The sequence below is a fragment of the Plecotus auritus genome (genome assembly GCF_963455305.1).
Source record: "Plecotus auritus genome assembly, chromosome: 9".
In the NCBI taxonomy this organism is placed as follows: domain Eukaryota; kingdom Metazoa; phylum Chordata; class Mammalia; order Chiroptera; family Vespertilionidae; genus Plecotus; species Plecotus auritus.
The window spans coordinates 110,126,255-110,139,596 of NC_137783.1; the positions used below are offsets into that span (position 1 = coordinate 110,126,255).

The following is a 13,342-nucleotide window of genomic DNA, read 5'->3' on the forward strand; positions in this document are numbered from 1 at the left end:
AAGTAAAGACAGACAATTTAAGGTGGTCTTTATTAAGAATTGTCGACTTTGCATTAATCAAATCAACAGTACTTGGAAGAAAATTTTCAATTACTGAGATTTGCATGTCTTAACTTAGTATGTTCTTTACTTATAATAACCTGAACCAAACCCTAAATACTAATTTGTTACCAGGATGACTTAAGGGACCCAAATAGGTTATTCTATGGTCTGGTTTGTTAGTTACTTCTTTATTAGGATAGACAGGATAAGCCTGCTCTCTGTTTTGTGTATTTTTATTCAAAAAGCAGATTATATATTTTCTGTATTTACTGTAAATTTTGACTTGTTATTCTTGAATTCCTCCATAGGTTTGAGTGACATTCCTCCTTCTACAAGCCTACCACCTCTAGTTGAAGGCCAGCTACGCTGCTTTCTGAAACTTACTGTTAATAAAGTCATATGGAAGATTGCAAAGCCTCCCTCTTGTGTACTTGTCAGAGTGAGATGGTGGGGAGAAACATCAGATGGAACCCTCTTTTGTCCCACAGACACATTGCAGACTGAACCAAAAGCTGTGAGAACAACTACACGTTATGCTATTCACTGTGGTCCAAAGCAATTTACCTCTTATCTAACAGGTATGCTTTTTTCACCTATAGGCCTAATAAGCATGTAGTAATGTTGTTATCAATAGGTGTTACTATGTACCTAGTATCTATGGCATTGTTAATAATTGAGGACTCAAAGAGGTATTACAATGGCCATCGTTATTGAGAGTATACTATGCGTTAGCAATTGATTCATGTTATTTCTAATTCTTAATAACCCTGCAAGATGGATATTTTATCTGTTTTATAGACTATGAAACTGAGGTTCAGAGATTAAATCAGTACTCTCTAAGGTTATATAGTTGATAATGGCAAAACTAGGATTTGAACCCACTTCTGTCTGACACCAAAACTTTTCACCAAATCATGCTTCTCTAATAACTATAGTCTTTGCTCTGGGACTTACATTATGCTCAAAGAAAAAAGATATAGACACGAAATTTACTGACATTACAAGGTAATACATGCTAAATGCCAAATGAATGGTTTAGTGAATTAGTACTATAGGTTTTTAAAAAGGGAAGGATCCCTCTATAAGAATCCAGAAGCCCAAATTTCTTCATTTCTTTTCAAGGAAAATATTCTAAATGTTCTGAATTATTTTTCAATATTTAGATCAGACTTTCACATAAACACATTTTTGGATCGTGAGATTACTTATCAAATCAATCCAGTTTAAGTCAGTAAAAATCAAGCATTTATCATTAAACATTGTTGGGCTAAGAATACTGGAGAGCCAAAGGTGAATTAAAGATTAACCTGTCCTTATGAAGCTTACATTCTATCAAGAAAACATTTTGAAAACATCAAATGTAAAGAACAAAAAAAATTCAGTAATTCAAAAAATACATATTGAATATTTAGCATGTGCTACACATTGTGCTAGGCACTATGGGATTACAAATGTGAATAAAAGTTTAATCAGAATAGTATCTAATTCTAACTAAATTCACAGAGTTTAATTATAATAGTAGGTAGAAAGTGATAAGTGCTCTTAAAGGATACCCATAGATACTCAGGTACTATAGACCTAAAACTTAAATCCGCAGGTGGTATTTTTATATAATTTTAACATATGAATAGGGATTAGAAATTCTTCACTAAGAAAGAAATATCTGTTAATATGATAATTAACATATCAGAGACTTATTTGAGCACCCTGTGGTAAAATAAAGAATGCATTAGCCGTAGCCAGTTTGGCTCCATGGATAGAGCATTGGTCTGTGGACTGAAGGGTCGCAGGTTTGATTCCAGTCAAGGGTACATACCTAGGTTGCAGGCTCAATCCCTGGCCCTGGTCCGGGCTCATGGGGGAGGCAGCCAATCAATGTGTCTCTCTCACCTCAATGTTTCTCTCTCTGTCTCTCCCCCTCCCTTCCACTCTCTCTAAAAATCAATGGAAAAATATCCTCAGGTGAGGATTAACAACAATAAAAAAAGAATTCATTAGACTTGGCATCTGAACTTTAGGTTGTTATCAGCTGTGGGATTTTGGGAAAGCCCTTTCCCATTTTTGACCCCCTTTTTCCTCATCTGTGAAATAGGATCAAATGGTTGCCCTTTCCATGAAAAAGCAGCCTGATTGAATGAGAAGAGGATGGGTTTTGAAGTCAGACAGTCTTACATTTGAATTCTGGCCTTAGGATTGGATGCTAGGTGATGCTGGAAGGTTCCCTAAGATCTTGGAGCCTCAGTTTCTTATTAGTTATACTAGAGGCCCATTGCACAAAGATTCGTGCAATAGGCCTTCCTTCCCTTGGCTGCCAGCACCAGTTTCCCTCCGGGACCCAAGCCTTCGCTCTGGCTGGACCCTTCAGTGTTTGTTCCGGGCCGGAGCCTTCAGTCTTCTCTGCTCTGGCCGGAGCGCCGCTCCTGTAGCTCCCTCTGCCCCCTGCCCTCCCCCTCATAGCAGGTGTCTTGCCCTGCCCTCTGCTCTGTGCCTGTGTATGCAAATTAACCCGCCATCTTTGTTGGGTTAATTTGCATACTCACTCCTGATTGGCTGGTGGGCATCATGGGGTATGGTCAGTTTGCATATTTCTCTTTTATTAGTGTGGATGTGAATAATAGCACTTACCTATCAGAAATTATTGTAAAGATTAAACAAAAAAATTTTGTGGCATTTATAAGACTCACACACACTCTTATGTGCCAGGAGTACCTGGCACATAAGAGTGTGTGTGAGTCTTATAAAAATATAATGTCTTAAGTACAGCATAGGGAATCTATAATAATAAAAGCGTAATATGCTAATTAGACCAGACGTCCTTCGAGATGAAGCCGGTGCCAGAGGGAAGCTCAGGTCCCGGGTGCCAGGGGAAGGAAGGCATGATTTTCATGCATCGGGCCTCTAGTATAGTCAATAACATTGTAATAACTATGTACAGTGCCAGATGGGTAGGTGAAATATTGGGGGTTCTACTTTGTAAAGAATATGATTGTCTAACCACTATCTATACAGTACACCTGGAGTTCATACAAAATAACATAGATTTAAAATATATATATATCTACCACCCTAACCAGTTTGGCTCAGTGGATAGAGTGTCGGCCTGCGGACTGAAGGGTCCCGGGTTTGATTCCAATCAAGGGCATGTACCTTGGTTGCAGGCACATCCCCAGCGGGGAGTGTGCAGGAGGCAGCTGATCGATGTTTCTCTTTCATCGCTGTTTCTGACTCTCTGTCCCTCTCCCTTCCTCTCTGTAAAAACTCAATGAAATATATTTTTTAAAAAATACCCTATCAACAAATACCAAGAAAGTTAAAGAGAGAGAGAGAGAGACAGAGAGAATCTGAATAGAAATCCAAAACAGCAGGAAATTTGTATTTTATAGTCACTTGGCTATTCTTTTTTGGGGGGATAGGGGAATACAGAGATTTTAGATGTAGCCTCTAATCAAAAGGAACTTAAAGATTTGTTGAAAAAAACAAAACTGACATATATGAAACAAAAGTGAGCAGTACCAAATAGTGTGTAATTAAATACTTGATTATCTGATGCATACAATGAGTACTATATGAATATTCCAAGAAATTAATAAGGGCTAAACTAACATAAGCTACTAGGAAACCTACTTCTGTTCTACACTAACTTGCTGCTAGACTTCGAGCAAGCCATTTCATCTTCCTGGATCTTAATTTTCCCATTAGTAAATTGAAGGGGTTAACCACCAAATGGGTCAATACTCAAATTTTATTATTCTAATTAGGAAAGAAGCCTTGGAGAAGGTTGCATTTGAGTAGGAGACACGTGAGATAAACCTTGTAAGTGATGGCCCAACTGTAAACATGAGTATATGTGTATTAGAAAATGAACCCTGGCCGGTTGCTCATTGGTTAGAACATTGGCCCATGGACCAAAGGGTCTGGGTTCGATTCTCAGTCAAGGGCAGGTACCTGCATTGCAGGGCCGATCCTGGCCTGGGCATGTGCAGGAGGCAACCAATTGATGTGTCTCTCTCCCATCAATGTTTCTCTCTCTCTTTCTCTCCCTCTCTCCCTCTCTTCCTCTCTCCCTCTCTTTCACTCTCTCTAAAAATCAATGGAAAAAATATCCTCAGCTGAGGATTAACCAAAAAAAATAAAAGGATCTTACATTGAAGGACTTTTAAGAAATAAAAAGTCTTTTTTTAAAAAAAGAAAATGAAGACACAACATTGGTTTACATGAGTATGTGCTCTAACTGAAAACTTGGGGAAAGTATAACTATTTCTTAAGATGTGTGATATTATTATTTTATGTACTCTTTTGTATGCATAGCTCATTTAAAAGAAAATAAGATTCATAAAGTAAACCAATGAATATATTGTCTCATATTAGCATAAAGCTTGTATAGATCCAGGTTGGAAAGAGGAAGGCAGTAAAATGGAAATTATACGAATTCCTCAGATAAAAATAATATAGCCTTGGCCAGTTTGGCCCAGTGGATAGAGCGTCAGCCTATGGACTGAGGGGTCCTGGGTTCGATTCCGGTCAAGGGCATGTACCTTGGTTGCAGGCACATCCCCAGTAGGGGGTGTGCAGGAGGAAGCTGATCAATGTTTCTCTCTCATCAATGTTTCTAACTCTCTATCCCTCTCCCTTCCTCTCTGTAAAAATCAATAAAATATATTTTTAAAAAATAATAATAATAATATAAAGGAACAAATGAAAATATATAGCATTTTATAGTTCATTCCATCTTATTTGATGTTTAAAATGACCCTGTGAAGTAGGTAGGATTATTTGTTTTATTCATTTCTTTTTCTTTTCTTTTTTGTTAATCCTCACCCAAGAATATTTTTTCCATTGATTTTTAGAAAGTGGAAGGGAGGGAGAGAGAGAGAATAAACATCATGTGAGAGAGAGACATTGATTGGTTGCCTTCCGCATGCACCCAACTGGGGCCGGGGATCGAGCCTACAATCAAGGTATGTGCCCTTGACTGGAACCACCATCCTCCAGTCTGTGAGCTGGTGCTCTAATGGAGAGGTAGGGAACCTTTTTTCTGCCAAGGGCCATTTGGATATTTATAACATCATTCTAGAGCCATACAAAATTATCAGCTTAAAAATTAGCCTGCTATATTTGGCCAAACATTTAACGACTCATCCCTAATGCCTTGGAAGGGCCTGACCAAATGATTTCTCAGGCCTTAAATGGCCTGCAGGCTGGATAATCCCCACTCCTGCTCTAACCACTGAGCAACTAGCTAGGGTTGTTTTACTCTTTTTTCTAAAAAATATATTTTTATTGATTTCAGAGAGGAAGGGAGAGGGAGAGAGAGATAGAAACATCAATGATGAAAGAGAATCATTGATTGGCTGCCTCCTGCATGCCCCTACTGGGGATTGAGCCTGCAACCAGGCATGTGCCTTTGATGGGAATTAAACCCAGGACCCTTCAATCCTCAGGTGGACGCTCTATCCACTGAGCCAAACCAGCTAGGGCTACTCATTTACTTATTTTATTCTGAACAGAGGCATTTTGTTTTTGGTTTTGTTTTTAATTAGTTTTGGTATAAGGGTGACCTTGAGTAAGTCCCACTTCTAACTCTGAAACTCAAATTCATCACCTAGAAAGTGAGGCTAATAACCCATTATAATTATACAAGGCCTCACAATATGCATTCTAATACACTTTAAGTGGCTTTCTCTCATTCCTTCTGTATTTTCACATTCTTTAACAAAAAGTTCTTAAAGATTTAAAATGTAAAGGTCACCCTTACACCAACCCTAATTTCAGCGATGTCCTGAATCCAAGATCATTAATGTTTCTGCTGTGCCATAGGAAATAGAGGGATTATAGGGTTCTGAGATATGTCTCATACTCTTTTCTGACATCTTTCCTCCCTTACTCTTGATCTCTTTACAGGAAATCGCAGCCCTGAAAATGTTTGAAGCATGTGAAGATTAGAGTAGAAATAGAAAATTGCAGTAATTCACTAAGTCTCATCACTTGATTTTGCCTCTCTTTAATCAGATAGGATTCAGTTAGTTGGAATATGAAAGACAATGGGGGTGAGAAGAATTCTGAACAATAAGGATTCTAATTCTACAGAATGTCTTATATACCTTAATCCCCCTTTTCTATCTCTGAACCTTTCCTGCATATGGGGTCTCTGATTCTCTCATGTATGTGGAGTTCCCATATATGTGTAAATATTAAATTTGGTTATTTTCTCTTGCTAAAAAATATAAAAATAATAATATAAATAATTCCACAGCAAAAGTGAAGCATAGAAGTCAGAAGCCTATTAAGAATTAACATTTTTTCTCCCTAGAAGTAATGAATAATGAAGCAGCATGGTATAGTGTACTTTAAATTTAGATCAAACTGAGTGTTAGCCCATTTTTGTGACTTATAGTTAGGTGAATTTAGGAGTGTTCATGACTTCTTTGAGCCTGTGTTATTCTCAAATGGGGATAAAAATACTGTATCATAAGTTGTTAAAAGAATAATGAGACATGGAATAGCCAGGCTGTTAGTAAATAACCAAAAAATGTTTGTACAGTTCCCTTATTCTGCATCTGCACATCATTTTATAGTCTTCAAAGCACTTTTACATTTATTAGCTCATGATTTGCAGATAGCTTCCATAGGAAGGTAAGACAGGGAATGTGATAGGATAGGTAATTTGCTTAAAGACCTATAACAGTCATTAAGGCTCTACCATGTGAGAGACCCCTGTGCTATGTTTTACTTGCAACACCCATCTCATATAGTCATGCTGTAGTATGATGCCTGTTTTACAGATAACTGGCTTACACAGAAGTAGTTTTTTTTAATATTGGCACTGTAACACAGTCACAGGTCTTCTAATTATAGCCCCTATGCTCTTTTCACTACAGTATTGAGCATTTTCTCAACTTGGTAAGCAAATATTCAGAAACAATACTGTCCTGAAAGAATCTTAGATTCCAAATGAATGCATTATATTTCTTCTGCTGTAAATTAAGACCATGAAGGTATTAAGTTTGAGCGACTAATTGAAGAATACAGTTAAGGAGTTTATTTTCATTCCTATTAGTTCCAAATGCTCTCAGTATTTCAGTACTCCAGATACAATCAAGGAGTAAGCAATTAGATACTCCTGGGAGGCAGGGACTAACACTTGAATTTATGTAAGAGAAGCCCTTAGTCTACTTCAAAACTAGAAATGGTGAGAATAAAAGAACTAAGAGTTACTGCTTTTTATATTTCAAAAGCAAAGCCTGAGTTCTTGCCAAATAAGTTAAAAATACTCTTGTTAAGGAAATTTTTTAATCAAATACTTGATATGCAAATGTTTTTGTTCAGTGTAATTCTTTTTTCTCCATGCAAGATATTTTGTCATTGTTCTTCTCTAAAACTTTGTTCTGTTAATCATGGATGGGTTCACTCTCCCTCCTACCCCAGAATGATATGGTAAGTACATGGTTTATTTGAAAATAAAATAATTTTTTAACGTAAAAAATTTTTTCTAATGTATATCTCCGTTCACTTCAAAAAATAAAAGTAAATGAAAGTATTTATATTATGATTGTTTCTGATTAGATATGGCTGTCCTGGTGCTGGAAGTAATCACCAAACTTGATCATCTTCCAATTGGTAGAGTTCAGATCAGTGGATTAGCCAAGCTTTCTCCAACCCATCACATCAATGGATTTTTCAGTATTATTTCACCAACATCTAAGAAACTTGGAGAACTCCAGGTAAAGATACTTTAATTCTTTGTTGCATAGAATAAAAAATTGGGGGCACAAGTAGTTGAGTCTGTTTGTAGGATAGATAGGTACATGACTCCCATATACCATGTTAATTCCCACTTAATGCCTTTGTTCATATTTTTACAAAGGTATATAACATACCTTTGTTTCCCACTTATTCAGATCCTCTTAGTGACTTCACAATACTCCCAAGTACATGTACGCTGGATGCTTGATATTTTTTCCTATTGCTAGATATTCAAATTCACTAATCTTTTTTTTAATTCTTTATTGTTTAAAGTATTATGTAAGTCTCCTTTTTCCCCCATTGACCTCTCCCCAGCCGCTCCCACCCCCTAGCACATGCCCTCACCCCCCTACTGTATATGTCCATTGGTTATGCTCATATGCATGCATACAAGTCCTTTAGTTGATCTCTTAACCCCCTACCCAGCCACCCCCACCTTCCCTCATAGGTTGGATGGTCTGTTCAATGCTTCTATGACTCTGGCTCTATTTTTGTTCATCAGTGTATGTTGTTCATTATATTCCACAAATAAGTGAGATTGTGTGATATTTATCTTTCTCCAACTGGCTTATTTCGCTTAGCATAATGCTCTCCAGGTCCATCCATGCTGTTGCAAATGGTAAGAGTTCCTTTTTCTTTACAGGAGCGTAGTATTCCATTGTGTAGATGTACCACAGTTTTTTAATCCACTCATCTGCTGATGGGCACTTAGGCTGTTTCCAAATCTTAGCTATTATAAATTGTGCTGCTATGAACATAGGGGTGCATATATCCTTTCTGATTGATGTTTCTGATGTCTTGGGATATATTCCTAAAAGTGGAATTACTGGGTCAAATGGGAGTTCCATTTTTAATTTTTTGAGAAAACTCCATACTGTTTTCCACAGTGGCTGCACCAGTCTGCATTCCCACCAGCAGTGCATGGGAGTTCCTTTTTCTCCACATCCTCACCAGCACTTGTTTGCTGATTTGTTGATGATAGCCATTCTGACAGGTGTAAGGTGGTACCTCATTGTCGTTTTGATTTGTATCTCTTAGATGATTAGTGACTCTGAGCATGATTTCATATGTCTCTTGGTCTTCTTTATGTCCTCTTTCGAAAAGTGTCTGTTTAGGTCCTTTGCCATTTTTTGATTAGATTGTTTATCTTCCTTTTGTTAAATTGTATGAGTTCCCTGTAAAATTTGGAGATTAAGCCCTTAACGGAGATAACATTGGTAAATATGTTCTCCCATACAGTCGGCTTTCTTGTTGTTTTATTGATGGTTTCTTTTGCTGTGCAGAAGCTTTTTATATTGATGTAGTCCCATTTGTTTATTTTCTCCTTAGTTTCCATTGTCCTAGGAGCTGTATTGGTAAAGATATTGCTGTAACATATGTCTGCTATTTTGCTGCCTATGGATTCTTCTAAGATTTTTATGGTTTCCCATTTTATGTTTAAGTCTTTTATCCATTTTGAGTTTATTTTTGTGTATGGTCTAAGTTGGTGGTCTAGTTTCATTTTTTTGTATGTATCTGTCCAATTTTCCCAACACCATTTATTGAAGAGACTGTCTTGACTCCATTGTATGCTCTTGACTCCTTTGTCAAATATTAATTGAGCATAATGGCTTGGGTCAAATTCTGGGTTTTCTGTTCTGTTCCATTGGTCTATATGTCTGTTCTTGTGCCAGTACCAGGCAGTTTTGAGAACAGTGGCTTTGTAATATAGCTTGATATCTGATATTGTTATCCCTCCAACTTTGTTCTTCTTTCTCAGGATTGCTGCAGCTATTTGGGGTCTTTTTTTATTCCATATGAATTTTTGGAGAGTTTGTTCTATGTCTGTGAAAATATGCCGTTGGTATGTTAATGGGGATTGCATTGAATCTATAGATTGCTTTGGGTAGTATGGACATTTTAATGATGTTGATTCTATCAATCTATGAACATGGTATATTCTTCCATTTGTTTATGTCTTCCTCTATCTCTTTTTTCAATGTCCTGTAGTTTTCCAAGTACAGGTTTTTTACCTCCTTAGTTAAGTTTATTCCTAGGTATCTTAATTTTTTTTGGTGCAATGGTAAATGGGATTTTTTTTTTTTTTTTTTTTTTTTTTTTTTTAGTTTCTCTTTCTGTGAGTTCATTATTGGTGTATTAAAAAAACCACAGATTTCTGGGTGTTAATTTTGTATCCTACTTTGATGAATTCATTTATTAAGTCTAGTAGTTTTTTGATGGAGTCTTTGGGGTTTTCTATGTACAATATCATATCAGCTGTGAATAATGACAGTTTTACTTCTTTTCCAATTTGGATGCCTTTTATTTCATCTTGTCTGATCGCTATGGCTAGCACTTCCAGTACTATGTCTAGGAGTGGTGAAAGTGGGCATCCCTGTCTTGTTCCTGTTCTTAGGAGAAATGGGCTTAGTTTTTGCCCATTGAGTATGATGTTGGCTGTAGGTTTGTCATATAAGGCTTTTATTATGTTAAGATATGTTCCCTCTATTCCCACTTTGCTGAGAGTTTTTATCAAGAAAGGGTATTGGATTTTGTCAAATGCTTTTTCAGCATCAATTGATATGATTATGTGATTTTTGTCTCTTCATTTTTTTATGTAATGTATCACATTTATTGATTTGCAGATACTGTACCAGCCTTGCATCCCCAGGATAAATCCCACTTGGTCATGGTGTATGATCTTTCTAATGTAATGCTGGATCCAATTTACTAGAATTTTGTTACTAATCTTTTCTTGTACAGTGTCTAATCTGTTCTTATCCCATCAATCAGATTTTCATTTCAGATACTGTTTTTCCATCTCTTTAAAAGTTAAATTTTTTAAATTTTATTTTTTTTTAAGTTTATCTTTTTTTAAATAAGTTTATTTTTCAATTACAGTTGACATACAATATTATATTAGTTTCAGGTGTACAACTCAGTGATTAAACATTTATGTAATTTAGGAAATGATCACCCCAGTAATAAATTTCATTTATTAAATGTATATAATCTATATAATAGTTGCTTCAAGATCCTATATGTTACTTTTACTATATCTGTCATGTGTTTGTTTTAATTGATTTCAGTGTTCTTGAGATAGTAGGGCTCTTCCTGCTTCTTGTAATTTTTTATTGCATACTGGAAATTGTGAATTTACATGTTCTATACTTGATTTTTTTTTTTTCCTTTAAGGTGCATTGGATTCTAACAGGTAGTTCAGTTACTTCCCAGTATTAAATATATCAATTTTCAAATTTAAAAAGCCTACTGAGGTTCCAGTTATAAAAAAAAAAAATTAGAAATAATCAGGGAAATTGGAATGTTGACTTAATCTTTGATAATATTAAAAAATATTATGAATGCTTTCTATGTGCTAATGGTAATATGTTTATGTTCTAGAAAGGAAAAGAATCCTCATATTATTACTAATGTATTTACAGAAGAAATAGTATGATATCTAGGACTTATATCACAATATCCCAATGGTGTAAATGAAATGTGATTAGTTATGTGTTGATAATTATTGAAACTGAATAATGAATACCTGAGTTCATTTTACCATTTCTAATTTTGTGTTTTAAATTTTTCTTAATAAAAACACTTTTCATATTAAAATTTTTTAGAATGGCCCTTTGAGTATAACACAATATATGAAAACTAACTTACGCCAAGGTATAACATTGTGACATTTCAGAATATTCAAAATAAGACAATCCAATAAGCTTCCAGAGAAAAGGAGAATCACATGCAAAGAATTGGGAAGTAGTATTGCTTCAGGCTTCTGAATAGAAATATTAGGAGCCAGAAGACAATTCAATAATACCTTTAGAATGTTGAATAAAAATAGACTATCCTGGCTGGTGTGGTTCCATGGTTGAGCATAGACCTATAAACCAGGAGGTCATTGTTTGATTCCTGGTCAGGCACAGGCCCAGGTTTGAGGCTCAATCCCCAGTGGGGGTGGTGCAGGAGGCAGCCGATCAATGATTCTCTCTCATCGTTGATGTTTCTGTCTCTCTCTCCCTTTCTTCCTCTATGAAATAAATAAAAAATATGTATTTTTTAAAAAGTTTTTTATCTTAATAACTAGTGGCCCCGTCCACGAAATTTGTGCACGGGGCAGGGGGTGTCCCTCAGCCCAGCCTGCACCCTCTCCAATCTGGGACCCCTGTGGGATTGAGCCTAAACTGGCAGTTGGACATCCCTCTCGCAATCCGGGACCACTGGCTCCTAACCACTCACCTGCCTGCCTGCCTGATCGCCCCTAACCACTCTGCCTGCCGGCCTGCTCACCCCCAACTCCCCCCTCTTGCCAGCCTGCTTGCTCCCAACTGAACACCCCCCGCCAGCCTGCTCGCCCCCAACTGCCCCCCCCCCCCCCCGCCAGCCTGCTCGCCCCCAATTTCCCTGCCTGCCGGCCTGCTTGCCCCCAACTACCCCCCTCCCACCAGCCTGATCACCCCCAACTGCCCTCCCCTCCTGGCCTGATGGCCCCTAACTGCCTCTGCCTCAGCCCCGCCACCATGACTTTGTCCGGAAGGATGTCCTGAAGGTCTCCCAGTCTAATTAGCATATTATCCTTTTAGTAGTATAGATTTTGTGTCATGAATACCACTTATTAGTTTTTTAAAAAAAAATCCTGCTTAAATTTCAGTACATTTCTGTTTATTCCATTTTCATCATGCATATTTTCTACATACTGATTATGTTTCTGTAATTTGTTTCATAAATGCTAATTTTTGATAGTCTCATTTTTTTTGCTTTGTTTCATCATGGAATATTCTATTCCATAAAGAAAATGTCTTCCATTTCTTTTGAAAATAGTTCTCTCTTTTATGAATACTAGTACAAGAAATATTTCACTTTCCTCTTGATTCTACTGTAAGAAAGACAGCAACCTACATAACACAGAGACATTGTGGCAATATTATAAACAATTCTATAAATTTGACAATTTATATAAAATAGATCAATTCTTTGAAAATCACACTACCAGAAATCACTCAAGATGAAATACATAACTTGCATAGACCTCTAAACTATTAAAAAAAATTGAATTTGTAGTTTAAAACCTTCAAAAAAAGAAATCTGGCTTAGGGAAAAAGCAAAACTCAGTGGTGGGCCAGCCAGCAGTTAAGGCCAGGGACACAACAATTATTCTCAATGTCTCCTTTTTTCTAGAATACATCTTCAGTCTTTTAGCAAGTGATGAATTGCAAGGGAACACTTGCTGGCATTCACATTTGGGCAGCCAGAATTTTATGTGATGCTATTACAATGATCACTGCACAGAGTATTTGTCCCACTGCATTCCTGTCTGTTGTCTTTGTAGAAAACCTTGATGATGAGTAGATTTAAAAGACTATGTTATTTGGTTCATGAACAAAATTCTCATTAAGACACAAGTATGTTTTATTGAGTCTGTGCCTTAGCAGTTTCTTTGCACAGATTATTTCATTGACCTTCCCAGAGACATCTTAAAGCATCTAACTGCAATCTTTCATTTTTGTTTGATTCTCTTTGGCTGCTTAAATAATTCCTGCTGCTTTTTTTGTTATTGTAACTGAACTTTTAA

General features: G+C 36.6%; 1 protein-coding gene across 3 annotated transcripts in view; it reads left to right on the forward strand.

Moving 5' to 3' along the window:
* C2CD3 (C2 domain containing 3 centriole elongation regulator) overlaps positions 1–13,342 on the forward strand; it is a 134,212-nt gene that overhangs the window by 1,791 nt on the left and 119,079 nt on the right. For all 3 annotated transcript variants that reach the window (XM_080642152.1, XM_080642153.1, XM_080642154.1), the window contains exons 2-3: positions 351–620; positions 7,606–7,763. In XM_080642152.1, the coding sequence (XP_080498278.1) occupies positions 351–620; positions 7,606–7,763 (428 nt within the window). The remainder of the gene's footprint in view (positions 1–350; positions 621–7,605; positions 7,764–13,342) is intronic.